Raw genomic sequence first — 17,703 nt, 5'->3', positions numbered from 1 at the left:
GGCCCGAGCTCGCATACAGTACGAGCTGCCATTGAACCTTACTTTAAAATAGAATCTGTGATGATAGGAAACTCCTCAACAGACTTTGATTTTTAATTCAGGATTGGTGAGGAGGCTCACTGATCTATCTGAATAATTCAACCTTTTGGAGTTTATGGCCAGTTGCTGTGGAGTGTAGAATATGTTATTCAGTGTGCAATTTTTCCAACTGTGTATAACTGGTAACATCAAATTTTTTAGTGTTTGGAAACACTGTTCCATGTGTATCAGGCTTTTCTAAATACATTAACAACCCAGCATGCTTGGAAAACATGATCACACTAAACAACACAGCAAATACATTCACTGATGAAGACAGTGAGAAGCAAGTCTCCCCCATACCCCAGTCATAATATACCTGAACCTAGCTCCAACCCTAAAACCAAGTCTTAACCTTCAAACAGCTATTTAGACATGCATACAAGTACACATGCACACAAACGCGCACGCACGCACGCACGCATGCACACACACTTCTGTTCAGTCCAGCTCAAACACTTGACACATGCATAAACGACAGATGTTTTCAAGGATCCTGCTCTGACTAAATGATTTCCTTTGCATACATTATGAATGCACACCACACAAATTAGTTACCATCTTGCCTGATGAAATAGTTTTAAATGGGCTTTCGTCAGCGAAAATCAATTTTGACACAGTCAGAGGGACGCAGTGGGGAAGTGTTACGGCCAGATTTGGTCCTGGTCCATCAGTTTTCATGTTTACAGCTCTGACACTGCAGTGCAGGGTTGACAAACTGATCACACAAACAGTCCTCAGAGGCAAACATGACGGTACTGGAAGTGACTCAAGCTCTAACATATGGAAATAACTGTTGGTGCTACTGAAAATCATATACTATTCACAAGATTTTTTTTTTTTTTTTCAAAATTGTGTTTGTGTTGCCTGCAGTTAAATAAGTAGTGAATATAACTGAAAACCAATTTGCAATATTTGTACACAGGCGTTGTGGTTGATGATTTCATCATTTACATTTACACACATGTAATGCATAATGCAGCTGGCAGATAGTGCTATGGGTAGGAGTGTTTATCAGATCGTGGAGCACATGAGAATAGTGTTATATATCAACAACGGTTCATCAGCAGTGTTCATACTGTTATCTGCATGCATGTGGTTACATTAGTTTCCTCTCTGTGTGAGCGTGTTTGCATGTAATTGTAATGAAGCTGTTACCAGTTGATCATTGGTTGATCTAAGATGGATACTAAGCTGAGATGATCATGATGAGCGGGTTTAGGATGTGCATACATTTTCCACATGTATGCTGACTTAATTTTATGCGCATTAATCTAGTCCTATAGTTTCTGTTCTGGTGAGAGCTCTGGCCACTGACTTTCTTCTTCTTGGTATTTAACCCTAACCCTAACATACAAAAAAATGACAAAACAGTAGCTTAAATTCAAGCCTAAAATTCTGACTTTTTTTCCCCCTAAATTACCAACAGCAGAAAGTGCAAGAGTTAGTGCTACAGCACCTTAGATGTAAATTGATTTCATCAGTCATTTATGGTCCGGTTTGTGAATAAGAAAGTCCATTAACATCCCCTTTCAATGTAGTTTCTAATTACTTCCATTGCATCTAAAATACTAAATCCATAGCTGCATTATAATGAATTTTGAAAATGTAATGTTCAAACCTTACTTTTTAATATTGTACAACCCCTGAGGTCCTTGCAAAATTGTACACAAACTTTTAAGTGGCTCAGGTGGACATTTCCTTGAGTTCTCCTTGGTGATGAAGCCTGTAGGTCCACAGTGACAAAGTGAAGAAGCTGTCTAACTGAAGCTTCGTTTGTTAGTTGGCAAAGTAGCCTTGACTACACTATGTGAAGTATTAGATACAGAATAAATAGGCAGAAATTTTCATTTGATCTCGCTTTCACAGGGGTACCAAATCCTCTGTATCAATATACTGCAGAGTTATTCCTAATCAATTGTTTTTAGAGATAACAGCTGTGGAGACTGTTTGTAGGATTTCTAAAAATTCATTTTAAGACTTTGTATAGTCCAGGAAATGTGGGGATAGGCAAATCATTTTTTAGCCTGCAACACAAGATTGAAAGCAGGAGGAGATAAAAAGAGAGGGGGGAATATTGACTTATAAATGTTAATTGAAAAATCTCACCGCAGAGAGGAAAGTAACTAAAATCATGCAAAACTCCACATGTCCACATGTCTCCACATATTCAAAGAAACAATGTAACATGCACATGCACACAAAACAGTTAAACCAGCACAAGTGCACACACAGCCAAAGCACACACAGTGCCGGCAGTCCTTGCGGGTACAATTGTCATTTAAATAAACAGTCAGAATCTGTTTTCCCACAGTACATGCTGCATTATGTAGCACCCAGACATTCATAAATGAAACAATGTAATTCCACAGAGAAAAGAACAAGAAGGAGAAGACTCGAAGTGGAGCACTGCAGCCGTGCCAAGGTCAAACTTCAGGCAGTTGTGAGACATCCTGCTAAAAACAGGGCTCAAGGGAGGAGAGAGAAAAGAGAATGATGGTAGAGTTGTGTGTTGAGTGTTGTCAGCATTGTCAGCACAGCAGTGTTGGGGAAAAGATGAGAGACGTGAGCGGAGGAGAGATGTAGCACAGGGACGAGAGGAAGGGTCCTCAGGTCTGAGTACTGTCAAACCCCAGAACAGAGGTTTCATGTAAGATGCCTCTCAGGATACAGAAGAGCAACATAGCTGGTGTGAGGTGAACTCAAAGACATGGAGTGTTTAAAAAATGTGGATGTAGCATTTTTAGACTGCAACCAGGAGAGGGACACCTTAAAGCTTGGATTGTCTGAGTGTCCTGTGGTTTAGTGTCAGAGGAGGGAGGATCTATGTAAGATGACATTTTTGACTTTATCTGGGAATCAGAGAGTTGGTTTCTTGAGAAGTCACTTGAAACCATCATTGACACTTGGTATTAACATGTGATCTGTATTAAAACATTCCACTAAAGGCTTTTGTATTTACACTCGGCGTCATTAAACCTTCTTGTTATGTCCGTTCTCCCCACATTGTGATCATAGCATGTAAATTAGCTGATACAGGTGAAGGCAAGTGATACTGCTCTCTTGGCTCTACCGATTTTCCCCGTACAGTGGAAGGGGTCGTCTCTAGCTTTTTGCCAGGGAGTAGTGTAAACTTTTGACTTGTTGGATGGAGGTGTTTCATGAGAAGGTGATCAAACTGTAGCGACTTCACTAAATGGGCTCCAGCTGACGTACAAGTAGACCACATTCAGCCAAGAATCAGGGAAGCGTTGATGATTAGACACAACAACAGCATCATGTTCCCTCAAGGTTTAAACACTTGTCACCTCAACAAAGTCAGTTTTCTTTAGGTAGCACACAACCAGTAATGTGTACGTGCTCACATGAGTGATGCTCTCATCCATGCATCAGTTGCTATTATTCACTGAGACTGTAGTAGTTGCTGTGGGCAAATGTACGGGAAAGTACTCAGGGAGGCCACCACAGAAGAAGAAAGCAGGAAAAGCCGGAGGTGATTGTTCTGCAAAATGTTTACAGTGACTGCGTTTCATAGTTTTACATGCTTCTTAGTTCCTCTTGTCTTTATAAATACCTTGGTTTTCTGAATAACTGTATATTTTGGAGGGAAGCCCATGTTTGCTAGGCCTGCTGCAAGAAGCATGACACAGGCCATAGACCCTCAGTAAGAGCAACAGAAGAGGGACAGACAGACAACGGTTGTCTGCTCACTGTAGGGTTGCCGGTTTAACGCCTGGCTTCTCCTGTCCATATGTCAAAGTGTCAACCCCAAATGCATCCCGACAGTCAGACTAGTGCCTTGCATGGTAGCCTGCTGCTGTCTCCGTCTGTGTGTGTGTGTTTGTGTGTGTGTGAGAATGTGTGCGTAAATGAGAGACAAACAACTTTACACGTGCTGCCCATCATGTTTTCAAAATAACAAGAGTTGGGTTTTTTTTTCTTAGAATTGAGGAAAGATTAGTGTGCAGTATTTAGAAGATTAGGGGTGAATAAAATCACTTGTGAATGACACATTGACATTTTTCTTCCAGCAACCACTTGGAGAAGAGCCTTCAGCTTTTGATGGACAGAGTGGATGACATGAGCCAAGATATTGTCAAATACAACACCTACAGCCGCAACCTGAGTAAGCAACAGCAGCAGAAGCACCAGGTAACTCTCACACTCGCACACAAGCTGTAATAACCCACCACCTACAGACACAATGAGCAAGCGGCAGCAGCAGAAACAACACATTCACACACAAATCAAGTCAAATTAAGTCTATTTATACAGCATGTAAAAAACAACTGGAGATGACCAGAGTGCTGCACAAAATTTAGTTGAAGTAAACATCAGAGACTATGGGAATGCAGCAGTAGAATTAAAAAAAAAATACCCCACCACAACAAATCAGCCTGGGTGAGCAAAAAAAAAAAAAAAAAAAGTCTTAAGCTAGGGGACATAATTCTAAGATCTGGTTATATTCGCCAAACTCCAACCAAGTTTTGTGAGGAACAAAAACCTAGGAGGGTGGAGGAGATAAACTCATTTGGATTAGAAGTTTAAACTTATTTTAGAGAGACCTCACTAAGAGCGAGAGTTAACACATACACTGTTGATGCGTATTATGTAATATAATATAATATAATATAATATAGGAAATTGTTTTTTTCTACCCTTTCAAAAATGCAGTTTGGAGGGGAAACCCTGTTTGTGACGGGTCTGGTGAAGGTGGTAGTGCCAGAGGATGACAGTAGGGGGGGCTAGCGCTGCAAGTCAAATGGAGAGGACTGCGGCACGTGTTTAATATTAGCAGCTAGCATTCGTGAGTTTGTTTGGATGAAATCCATCTCTCTTGAAGATTGACAGTCGATCCTAGAGCAGATTAAAATTGTCAATAAAACCCTCATGGGGAGCCCTGGAGGCAGACTGAAGACGCTTGTTAAGCTCAGGATTCTGCTGAAGTGACCAGCACTGCGGCCCACTGTGGGAATAGGACCTGAGATAAAAACAGATTTGTTACATTATTTTAGAAAGTTAATAAGGTTGTTAAAATTGATTTTGGTCAGCTCTGCCTGCGACAGACCATTCCCTCATGAACAGTCGGTCTTTTGATGGCTGTCAGGACAGAAGGCAATAATCCTTGCGCTTTTCTAGGAATGACAGGGGCCACGGCACCATGGGGGGTGTCTGTGTCGAAGAAACTTTCTCTCCTGGTTATGAAATCAGTGTTGTAGGGGAGAAGAGCAGGCGCAGGGATGGAAATTGAGTGTTGACAGGACAAAACAGTGCATGTTCAGTGACCACAGACTGTGTCGACCTCACCAGCCTGTCCTTCAGCATCCTGTGATGGGACGAGGAGGAGAACCTACCTCGTCATTTCTCGGCTGTCCTGTGTTGGACCAACCAGCGACAGGTGGACAGAAGACGGGGGAATTGGCATAGCCAGAGGGGAGTCCAGGTTGGATGGTAGCAGAACCGTAGGGGCATCTGCTGGGTGCAGTCAGAACCACAAGTGTATCAGCTGGGCGCACCAGAGTGTCATCTGACAGGGTTGTATAGCGGCTGATAGGCTTAGGCAGGCTGGGGAGACAGCCCCGTCAGAGCGTATCTTATGACCGGACCATCAGCTCAGGGTGACTGCAGTTAGGTGTTGAGTAGGAGGAAAGCCGTGGACAAGTGGAGGTGTCCCACAGAGCTGTGTCCTGGATGGCTGCACTGAGAGAGGCAATATGTCTGGACTGCCCAGCTGCCATGTTCATGACATTGAACAGAAGAGAATCTTTCTTCTGCACTTCATTAGAAAGCCATGGAATATCCTCCTCAAGGTCAGCAATCTCTCTGTTACCTCTCTGGAGCAGCACACAGTCCTCACAGGGCACAGTTGGCAAGGTTGTAAAAATCCAAGAGCAAGATTGTTTAAAAACCCTCAGTAAAAGCGACCGGCTGGTATAGCCACCAGGCTAAAAAGTTACAGCATGTGAGACATGCTGAGTCGCTCAGGTACGATACCAATCAGCCAGAAAAGCACGTGTTCAAACCCCAAAGCAAAATATTTTTCAGCCCCATGTTTTCAGATGCACCTACAGCCAAAGACCCAGCTGGAAAGCAGCAGGTATATTTCTCTCAGACATGGACACAACCAATTGCAGCTATAATCACAGCAGGCGAGCAGGAAAAACACCAGGTAGCACAAACACACACCCACACACAGAAATATGGTCCACCAGGCTCAGGCATTAATGTACACACACCCACTGAGAACTCAAAGCTGTAACTACAACAAAAAAGAAAGGTTAAGGATAAATTCATTTACTAGTAATAGTGATTTGAATGGCAAGAGGATTGGACATGGGACCCGAATTGGGCGAGCTCCAAATTATATTCAGTCTCAGTGTGTCTGGTATGGTTCAGTTGGATTGCTGTGGGTTTGTGGCCTGTGCGTCAGGTCTCTCTGAAGAACTCTGTATTGGATGCCAGGCTGGCTTTTCACTTGGTTTATGGATATACCATCAAAAAACATGTGCAGACTATAAAAAAAAACCCAAAGTAAACACACAGCAACACAAACACTGCTTTGCCTGATGATTTTAGCGAATCACCACCACCTACACAAGTACAGGTAACTTCAAGCAAAGACACAGGCACAGGTTTAAAAGTCATTCCTGTTGCTCTGACCAGACATTAATGAGACCAGAATGACTAATGTCAACCTTCAAATATCTGTTGTCGTTTTATCATCCTTCACCTCACTGCTGCTGCTGACCAGCGCCCACTGCAGATCAGCATTACTTGAATTTCAGACACAGCTTCATTATTTTTCTTGTCAAGGAATTTTCATCACCGTAAGGGTTGCTTCAGCGATTCAGTCATTAATTTATCCTTATGTAAAGAAAATTTGGTTCGGAAGGTTAAATACCATGAGTCATGCTCAGGCAGTCTTCAAATACCGTTGGAACCAAGGGGCAGTTGATAGATACAGTCACAAAGCTGTTATTAATAAATGAAGTCTTTCTTTTATTTTAATGAATAAGTGAAAAATCTGTTTTTATTCTTTTCTGCTCCAGTGAGACACATCACAAACTCAAACTTCATTTAAAAGCAGCAGCAGCACTTTGTGAAGCACACACATTCTGTGTGCAAAGACTCAAGACACACACACACACACACACACACACACACACACCTCCTACAAGCACAAACTGAGCCAGAAGTACCAAAAAGACTAGAACAAAAGACACACACACACACACACACACACACACACGTATGAAGACTCAGCCACCATCTGCAAGTACAACCTCAACCAGATTCATCATAAACACCCGGCAACACATGCATTACACTTTAGTCAGGAAAAATGGAAGCAAAGAGGCACAAGGTGACTCACAAACGTGTACATGCTCACAAACTCACACCTACATTCAAACAACTACGTTATTCTGCCGTTGTTCTCTGCAAGTGGAAATGAGGAAACGTCGAAAGTATTAATGTTGAGCCGATCTGAGTCATCATCATCTTGGCCGGCAGCAGATAAAGCCGTGGCTGAGTTCACACGCATTAAGCAGACTTACAACAAACATGTATCTATGACCACAGGTAGTCCTACGTATGCACATGAGACATTCACAACCTGGGTTGCCAAGAAACACACACCTGCATAGCCACACATCCTCAGGCCAATCACCCACACTGCAGCCATTATGATCCATCACCCTCCACTACCGAGCTTCTCATCATCACAGCCCCCTAGCCTCACCCCTGACACACACCCACCCACCCACCCAGGGACTCATGTCATACATAATATCACACAGACAGCCTCTTTAATGGTACGTACTTTTTTCATGTTTCACACGGTTCTCTACAATGAGCAAACAATTCACACAGAGAAAAAGAAAGTGAGCCTCTATTACAGCTTTCAGACATCTACAGTACTTGCTCTGTGTAATCTTGTGCTATTGACCCTGCTGCTTCCCGGATAAATGGGACCGTATTAATCATCATAGAAAGTTGCAAAAAGGCGGCGTGCTGAGAGGGCTCCATTTTTCATTTATAGCTCTTTGAATTTGGTAAATAGCAGGTTCCCAGGCACACATTCTGTGGCCAAGTTAGTCTTTGTACCAGAAAATGTATTTCTCACTACCTTAAATTCATTCATTCTCTATTTTCTTTTTCTTTTTTCCCCAAACCACAGAAGCAGGCAACACTTTGCAAAAGATTAGGTATGGAGTGGTGTATTCATCTTATGAACCATGGAATCATGATAAATGGTTAATAATACAACTCAGCTACAATTAGATGATTCAGCACTAAGTCATTATTTCTGAGCCATAAGTATTTTAAATAACATATTAAACAGAAAATTGACACATGCCAGGTAAGCCAAATCATGCCTGAAATGTGTATTTGATTGTGGTAACTGCTAAATAGATACATAGCCATTAAGAATTTTATGGTTGTTGAACTCTGCAAGCTCACATGACATATGGGCTAGTGTGCCTAAAAGGCAGTGGAGAACCTGGAATAAAGAGTATGAAGGTTTAACTGTTTGACACAGAGGTCTTCGTTTTAGACTAGATCCAAAACTAGCCCCTGAGAAACCTCCCCAAACCTGATGTGCATATCTTTGACCTAATCCAAAGGGAACCCAAGGATAATTAGATTAGGTCCCAACAGGCCACAGTAATGAGAGAACACCAACACAATCAACAACATGATACAAGCAGTTGGGTAAAAAAATAAAAAAAATAAAAAAATAAAAAATAAGACAAGTTGTTGACAAAGTTGTAGAAACAAATTTTCCAAAATTATTTGTTTATATACCTCAAAGATTAATTTATAAAAAATGCAGGAAGTCCCATTTTCAGCTCCTGGACCAACAATGGGTGCAAACATCTATAGCCAACTGGATGATAGATAAGAGAGAAAAAGGGACTGAAAGCAGCGATGGTTGAAGTGACGCTACGGCGGGACGTGTATGATGTAGACACTTCCTACCATTGCAGCCGAAACATCTGCAAAGGCAAACCAGTCCTTCTCCCATAGTTGACAGTTGTCCTGCAGCGATAGGAAGTGTTGAGGTAGAACCTAAGTCATACCGTAGCCATCCCCTCAACCGACGGCGCTTTAAGTCCCTACTGATTTTATAACTAATATCTGTGAATTGAATTCCAAAATGTAATTGTCACTAATTAGCAAACATTTTCTACACAGGCTGCTGATTTCCTAATATATTTTCTCCCATGGCAGTCACGATGCACCCTGTGGTCAGAGCTGATACTGAGCATGCACACTTGTAGCATCATTGTAAAATGAGACACAACCCAGTTTGACTGAGTACAATACAATGTGGATCCAGTCTGACTTTGTTCCTTCAATGCAGTGGTGGTCCTGTGAAGACGTCTACTCTAGATACCAAAATGGGACCTTTTAGCCATTGTGCTATAGCCAAACAGCACAGTGCCGGAAACACGCCATCCCCAGCATTAAGCCTGGTGGTTAGAGTATCATGCTGTGGGGATGCTTCTCTGCAGCAGGCCCTGGAAGGCTTGTGAAGCTAGAGAGTAAAATAAATGCAGCAAAATACACAGGAATCCTGCTGCTTTCTGTAAGAGAACTGCAACGTCGGCCGGGATTATTTTCCACCAAGACAACAACCTCAGACATAAAACCAAAGTTACACAAGAGACCAGGCCTCAATCCAGTTAAGACTTTGTGGCAGGACTTGAAAACTGCAGCTCCCTCATAGTCCCCATGCAACTTGACAGAGTCTGAGGAGTTTGTAAAGAATAACTGGGAAAAATAGCAGCAAAAGGTGCCGCTACTAAATACTGACTTGAAAGAGGAGGTTTTATAATTGTACTTAATTTAGATCAATTAGATGTTTTTTTTTATTACTATGACATTTACTTCCAAAGGGAGATGAATACTTCTTCGGCAGTGCATGTCTATATTTATATAAAAGCTGCACAAGGGTAAAACAGTTGTCACTTGTTTCTACAATTTGCATAGTTATTCATTAGCATTTTGATTCTTTCACAGTGATGCTGTGATGCATTGGCAGAATAAACCACTTTGGGTGGAGGAATAAAGATTCATTTGAACAAATAGTTATATTTTTCATTTATTGTTTATCTTGGCCATTTTTATCAGCTTTGTGGTGCATTGTGGGATGTTTGGTTGAAAGCACTGAAGTTGCTCCCCTGTCGTTTTTTCCTCCTCATCTGCAGCAACCTCCCCTTCCCCTGGTCTGTGTCAGTCTCTCCTCCATCTTGCCAAATTAACAAGGCTTTTAGGATCTCCAGAGACCCAGCACCACACTGATTTACCGACTGTCAGCCCTCCACAAATCACTCCATCCCTGTCAGCACTTACAGCTCTTCTTTTTCTCTCTGTCTCTCCATCTCTTTCTCTACATCTCATTTCATTCTTATTAGTTTCTTCCCAGTTTCCTGTCTTTCTACCTCCTCTTCTCCCTGCCGCTCTGCTCTCTCCATCTAACTATATTTCTCTCCTTCCTGTTCCTTTGCCTTTCCATGTTCATGTCTTTCTTACTTTATACCTCTTTTCTCACTTTCTTTACTCTTGCTCCTCACCTTCCTGTCATCAGTTTTTCACCCTTTTCTTTTCTCTTCAAATTCTCATCCAGTCTTTTTTTCACCTCCTTCACTCCATGCCTTCCCCTTCTCCTTCACTGTCCATTTGTTCTTTTACTGTCTTTTCCATTTCTGCATTCCTTTCTCTTTGTGCTATTTATATTTGTTTTTCTCCTGCCTCCCCCCTCCTGTGCCCTCCTCCACTAATGCCACTCCTCTTTTCCTTTTTGTCCCTCCCTCCAGTACCTCCAGAGGCGGCAGCAGGAGAATGCCCAGCGACAGAGCAGAGGGGAGCCCCCACTGCCTGAGGAGGACATCACCAAAATGTTCAAGCCCCCCCAGCCTCCACCACGCATGGACACACTGCTTATTGCAGGTATGCACACATATAGACACACACATACACGCACACACACACACACAGACACAAACACACAGCCTCCACGCACAGACGGCACTCTTCTGCACCACAGAGACCTCCCTCCAAACTCCCATCAGCTGCCTCTGCTCCCCTCACAGGAGCTCAGGTTCAGTTTTGTAATTATCTACGCCATTATCTTGAAATTACATTAATTTAAAGTTTATTGACTCAAACTCCAACTCGACCGCCCCTTTCCCTGCTGTTTCATGCTGTTCAGCTCTCCTCCACCTTCTGAAAACATTCTGATCTTTCCGTTTACTCAGTTCCCCCACTAATTTGATGTTTTGCTGTGCTGCTGTTTTCTCCCCCACCCCTCTTTCTCTCTCTCGCTCTCGCCTCCACCTAATTGTGTGCATGTCTGCGTATAAATGCACACATGTACGTATGTTTCTGTGGGCGTGTGTTTGTGTTTTCGTGTGGGGGTGCATTGATTCATGTGGCTTCCTTCCAACAGGGCAAATTAACAACTACTGCCAGAATGTGAAGGAGTTCACCTCGCAGAACCTTGGGAAGCTGTTCATGGCCGAAGCTCTCCAAGGCCACAACTAGAAGAGAGATGACAGGGTGACAGACTCTGTGAGAGCAGGAAGGAGAAGGCACAGGGGGGTAACAAAAGAGAGATGCAAAACCACAGGAGGATCACTGCGCCTGAGTTTGTTTTCTAAGAATTTATTCATTGTTTTTATGCCTAAGCCCATCTTGGACACACAATTATCTTTGAGGATCACTTGATTTTGATTGAAATAAAAGACTTGCATCTCTACATCTTCTCTGGCTCCTTGTTTGTTTTCACAATTGAACTAAATTGCAGTACATTGTACTCCAGGCTTGGCCATTGTTTTGCTGTGCAAAAATGGTTAGTTTTGTTCCGAATATTAATACGCTAAAATGGATCTCATGCATAATACAAAATAATTATACACTAGAATGGTACTTATACATAATTTTATTGCTGCATGCTTTTCGTCTCGAAGTTCAAACGCCAACCAGGTGGAACCAATTATTAGTGGATTTGCTGAAGTGTTGGTTCACATGGTGGGAACAATGATTTCCTTGTAAACAGAATTGTGATCAGTGAAAGTTGAGCATTAAATTGCCGGCTACATACTCAGCTCCCACAGTCTCAGTGCACTGAGAAGGCTTTTGATTGTCTCTTTCTTTCCTGAGGTGAAATTACACAATACAACAGAATCTGCCTTTCTTCCACACAGGTAGCAATTAGCACCTGTTTATTTTTGGGATGCAATAAAGTCCCTGTAGTGAGATTTGCCATGAAACAAAGAATTGTTGAGTTTTCAAGACAACATTTGAAGAGGGAACCGCAGGTGTGCCTGATAATAGACGGAGAGATACTCTCATCTGCACTGCTTGGCAATACTTCTTTAGTGTGTTCTGTAACTGCCACAGCCCATACATCATTTAACACAATTTTTTAGAGAAATTACCAACAGGGGAGCCAATTAAGTGTTTTTGAAGTTTTTTCCTAAAAACACACAGGAAGATAGATTATGAGACATATTGCATACCAAAGCTGTGTTCCTGATGATAATGAATATGAGCCACAGCTTATGAAAACATCACAGAGAACATTACATGACGACAGCCTTGATTCGTCAGCTCAGAGAATCTAATTCATAGGAGTCAAATTCTTTTAGCATGCTACATTTGCTTATGAGGACAAACACAAAGTAAATATGTGAATGCCATTTCCTGCCTCTATATTAATACCAGTACAGCAAACAACATTTTATCAAATTAGTTATCATGTGTAGTTTATTAATGCATATGTGTATATACACATACATACAATAACGCCACTTAAAATTACTGTATTGTGCCACCTTTCAGCACGACAGTGACCCAAAACACACAACCAAGACAAGGCTGGAGTGGCTTTGGGACAAGTCTGATTCCCCTTGAGTGGCCCGACCAAAGCCTAGAGCACCTGCGTTTGATGGCTTCTGAAAGAATCTGCCACAAAGAACATTATCAACTGCCCAAATCCAGGTGTGCAAACTTTGTAGAGACTTGCCCAAAAAGACTTGAAGATTTTCATTGATTGATTCATTCATTGTAAAAGTATCTAAAAACATATTTTTACTTTGGGACATTTAGTGTAGATTGATGGGCAAAATGGCAATTTCACTAACGGATGCAGAAAGTGAAGGGCTCTGAGTGCTTTCCGAAGTCACTGTAATAACATACATTTAATTATTTCTCAAATTGGAGAAGCTTGCAGAGGTATTTTAAGTGTTTTGGAGCCCTGATCATTGTGTGCAAGTCTTGTTTCCAGGCTATATAAAAGGAGAAAAACAAACACGATTTTGAGTTCTCCAATCGCAAGAACAAATTATGCCCACGCACACATCAGCTCTGGAAATCAACCAAAAGTGAAGTGAAATGAAAATCAAAATGAACTGGTAAAAATGTCATGAAACTGTAACATCATATTAATTCTGGTCATCCTGTACCCTTCAGGCAAGACATGAAAGTGTCACCTTCAGTAAACTTTTGCTCGTCCTCAACCAAATTATTACTTGTTCACATGCAGTATGTGTCTATCAGGAAGCAGTCCTGTGAAGTATCTTTGAACAACACTGAATCTCTGCCCGCTCACTCATTCTAAATCCTTCTGCGGAACAGCATCAGCTGAATACCTCTCATGTAACTATAAGCTGTTTTGGCATTTTTCCGCCACAGAGTATCGCATATCTCAGATTTACCTCCTCAAGAAATACAAGCATAGCTTATTTGTGGAGCTTGTCGCTAGTGTCCACCCCACCCACCAACAGGAAGCTGAATGATGGCTCTTCTTGCTCCATTTAATAAAGACGCTGCCAGTGTGCGGTTCATTGTATAATAATTACACTGCGGCTCTATCTCGCTGTGTGCGCCGCTGCTCTTCCTCGACCTGTGGTTAAACAGCATCTTCTAATTCAGCAGATGATGTTATTTGACTTGTCATCAACATTGCCAAGTCGAGTAATAACTTGTAGTGCTCCTGCTTGTCATCAGCACAATGTCATTAGCAATAATTACAAGTCAACCAACATGATAAACGTTTATTGGAACTGTGACACTCGAGCAGGAAATGATTTCTTCCCCAAATCATAACATAGTTCCCTGACATGCTGGCAGGATGGGAAATATTAATTCACCACAGAAGGCTAGGTTTATATTTATTAATTAAAGGAGCTGCTGCTTTGACAGGCACACCTGTGCTTGTGATTGATGTGTCCTATGATGTGAGGCATTTCCTCCTTGAAGGTATTGATGGCCTTTTGAGCAGTAGCTTCTACTTAAGGTGAATCTGTGTTGTTAGTTATTCTGAAGCAGCACTGTAAGCTGATGTTGCCCTTGACGGCTGACTGGGGCACAGCCTCCCCTGCCCCCTGATCCTGACGTTGTGAGAGGAATTACAAAACTTAAAATTCCCCCGACACTAGCACAAGCGTTGTGTGAAGCCGCCGAGGCAAAGCTCGCCCCTGTGGAGTGCAAACGCAGTGACGGAGGTTCAGCTTGTATTTAAAGTGACAATGTTTTGATTGGTGTGGGAAAGCAGTTTGGACTGACTCATGGCAGGGCTCAGGGGCCACAGAGTGGAGGTACCTAGGAGTCAAACTGGTGAGTTCCTTCCACATTACTCCACTATCATATAAATCATGACATTGCTGTTAACTGTCACTGCAAGCAAAGATGAGATGACAAATTGTTTACCATATATGAGTCTAACCAGAGAAGCACAGGGTTATAGAGGCCAAATTCTATGGTCAGTAATTATTTATATTCTGTTATAATGGGTGGAGCGGGGGAGTAAAGTGTTGCTATTTTGATTTTAAAGTAATTGTTATTTATATTAGTTGCCATTCAACAGAAGTAAAAGAATAATTCCTTGGAGCACATTCATCATATCTTCTTGACTATGAGAGATTCTGCCGAAACACACTTATGTCCCTCTATATGTCCAGACACTTCACCTTTTGTTCCCACTCCAAGTATTGATGTGAATTTCGAAGTGCGGCGCGCCTTTGCTTCATTGTGCAGCTTGTTTTGATATGTTAAACTGTTCAGAAGAAAGAGCCGCACAGAAACCCACAGCAGAGGCTGCATTCACGATTTTCTCTCCCACACTATGCTGCTCAATTGACCGTGAGACCACTGTGAGTCAGTGAAAATGAGAATGACTTCCTCAAATACGAGACACATTTTTTTTTACCCGCAAACAGTGCAGAACCCGAGCCTGTGGCCAGCTGAGGCAATATTTAAACTTTCCACCTCTTCCTCCAAAGTGATTTCATTTGATCTCACAATTATTTTTTTCTTATAACTTTCTGTGATGTCACTTTTCATTTGCAAAAATTACCCTAAACTACGTGTTTGAACTCAGCATGGGAACCGAATGTGGGCTTTAGCTGTGTAAACAGCCAGGCGTTTTGTACGCTGCAATAGGAGGAAATACTTAATTAGGATTATGGGATTTGTCTCTACACCTTCAGATTCTTGAGAAGGAGGCTGGGAGATGTCAGAGGGATATAAGTTTGGTCTCATTTAATCAGTGAGTACGGCCTGCACAGCCCTGACCCCAGCAGTAATTTATTACTGTTCAAACACAAACACGAGCCCTTTCACTGTGCCTGCTGTCACCCTGTCATTGGTGATAGAGAGAATCAGCTGGCTGAATATAATGAAACCAGTTATTTCCCTGTCAACTCTGAATACTTTTTTTCCTTTTTTCTTTTTTGCTTTCTCTCACTCTTTTTTTTCTGCCACAGATATTGCCATGGCAACTGTGGATCCTGGATGGAGTAGCTGTTGAGGATGTAAAGTAGTTCCCGTGGAAAAATAATCTTGCAAATCCCCAAAACAAGAGCAGAAAGGAAGGCAGATGCAGTTGTAGGAAGAGGTGTGGGTATGGTTAGGGAATTTAGCATTTATGGGATTATACACACACAAGTCCGACACAAGCATCGTATGAATACATTTCTTCACATAACAATGCTCTTACCTGTCATTGAGGCAGCTCTATATTTGCCTTATCTCTCCATTTTCTCATGGTCAATAGATCTCCACTGTGATTGGCAACTGTATAGATTGAGCGTTGTGTTCTAGTTGCAGTTTGTCTCTGCCTGCCACCCAATTTGATGCCTGTCACCTGGCAGTGGCACAAATCCCACAGGCCATTATGAGGCTGGTTTAATCCCCACAGCAGCAGCAACAGGAGCCTTTCAAGAAGGGTTTGGGAGCATGATACCCTGTCCGTCACATGCTTCCGTGCGCTTCAGGCAAGGCTACAGTGCATTGGTTATGGTTTAGCAAAGCGGTGAGAGAAGCTAAACGACTGTACTCTGAGAAACTTCAGCTCCAGTTCTCAGCCAATGACTCTGCTTCTGTCTGGAAAGGGCTCAGACAGATCACTAACTACAAACCTAAACCCCCCCACTCCATTAATGACTTCCGTCTGGCCAACGATCTGAATGAGTTCTACTGCCGCTTTGAAAGACAGTGGGACAAGCCTGACACTAACCTCCACATCAGAGCCACATCAGAACCCCCCTCCTCCTCCCCTACCAAAGGAACGTCTCTCTCTATCCTGGAGAGAGATGTCAACAGGCTTTTTAAGAAGCAGAACCCCCGCAAAGCAGCCGGTCCTGACTCTGTCTCTCCATCATCCCTGAAGCACTGTGCTGATCAGCTGTCTCCAGTGTTCACAGACATCTTCAACACCTCACTGGAGATCTGCCACGTGCCAGCCTGCTTCAAATCCTCCACCATCATCCCTGTCCCCAAAAAACCAAGGCCCACAGGACTAAATGACTATAGACCCATTGCCCTGACCTCTGTGGTCATGAAATCATTTGAGCGTCTTGTCCTGTCCCATCTCAAATCCATCACTGACCCACTCCTGGACCCCCTGCAGTTCGCCTACAGAGCCAACAGGTCTGTAGACGACGCCGTCAACATGGCTCTCCACTTCATCCTCCAGCACCTGGACTCCTCAGGGACCTATGCCTGGATCCTGTTTGTGGACTTCAGCTCTGCCTTCAACACCATCATCCCGGCTCTGCTGCAGGACAAGCTCTCCCAGCTGAGCGTGCCTGACTCCACCTGCAGGTGGATCACCGACTTCCTGTCTGACAGGAGGCAGCACGTGAAGCTAGGAAAGCACGTGTCTGACTCCCAGACCATCAGCACTGGATCCCCACAAGGCTGCGTTCTTTCTCCTCTGCTCTTCTCCCTGTACACCAACACCTGCACCTCCAGCCATCAGTCTGTCAAGCTCCTGAAGTTTGCAGACGACACCACTCTCATTGGACTCATCTCTGATGGCGATGAGTCTGCCTACAGGTGGGAGACTGAGCGTCTGGTGACCTGGTGCAGGCAGAACAACCTAGAGCTAAACGCTCTGAAGACAGTGGAAATGATAGTGGACTTCAGGAAGAGCCCAGCCCCACCCACCCCCATCTCCCTGTGTGACTCCCCCGTGGCTACCGTGGAGCATTTTCGCTTCTTGGGAACCACCATCACACAGGATCTCAAATGGGAGCTAAACATCCGCTCCCTCATCAAAAAAGCTCAGCAGAGGATGTATTTCCTGAGGCAATTGAAGAAGTTCAACCTGCCAAG

The 17,703-nt window shown here is 43.0% G+C and overlaps 1 protein-coding gene across 1 annotated transcript in view; it reads left to right on the top strand.

Moving 5' to 3' along the window:
• LOC139612690 (eukaryotic translation initiation factor 3 subunit H) overlaps positions 1–11,842 on the top strand; it is a 51,167-nt gene extending 39,325 nt beyond the window's left edge. The window contains exons 6-8 of the mRNA XM_071468525.1: positions 4,110–4,230; positions 10,902–11,034; positions 11,534–11,842. Coding sequence (XP_071324626.1) covers positions 4,110–4,230; positions 10,902–11,034; positions 11,534–11,628 — 349 coding nt within the window. The 3' untranslated portion in view covers positions 11,629–11,842. The remainder of the gene's footprint in view (positions 1–4,109; positions 4,231–10,901; positions 11,035–11,533) is intronic.
• Positions 11,843–17,703: the final 5,861 nt, after the last annotated feature.

This window comes from Trachinotus anak, unplaced genomic scaffold (genome assembly GCF_046630095.1).
Source record: "Trachinotus anak isolate AG129_WGS33_773 ecotype Australia unplaced genomic scaffold, CSIRO_AGI_Tana_v1 ptg000032l, whole genome shotgun sequence".
Taxonomy (NCBI): domain Eukaryota; kingdom Metazoa; phylum Chordata; class Actinopteri; order Carangiformes; family Carangidae; genus Trachinotus; species Trachinotus anak.
Note: the sequence above shows the minus strand (reverse complement) of the source record. Positions and strands in the feature narration are given on the sequence as shown.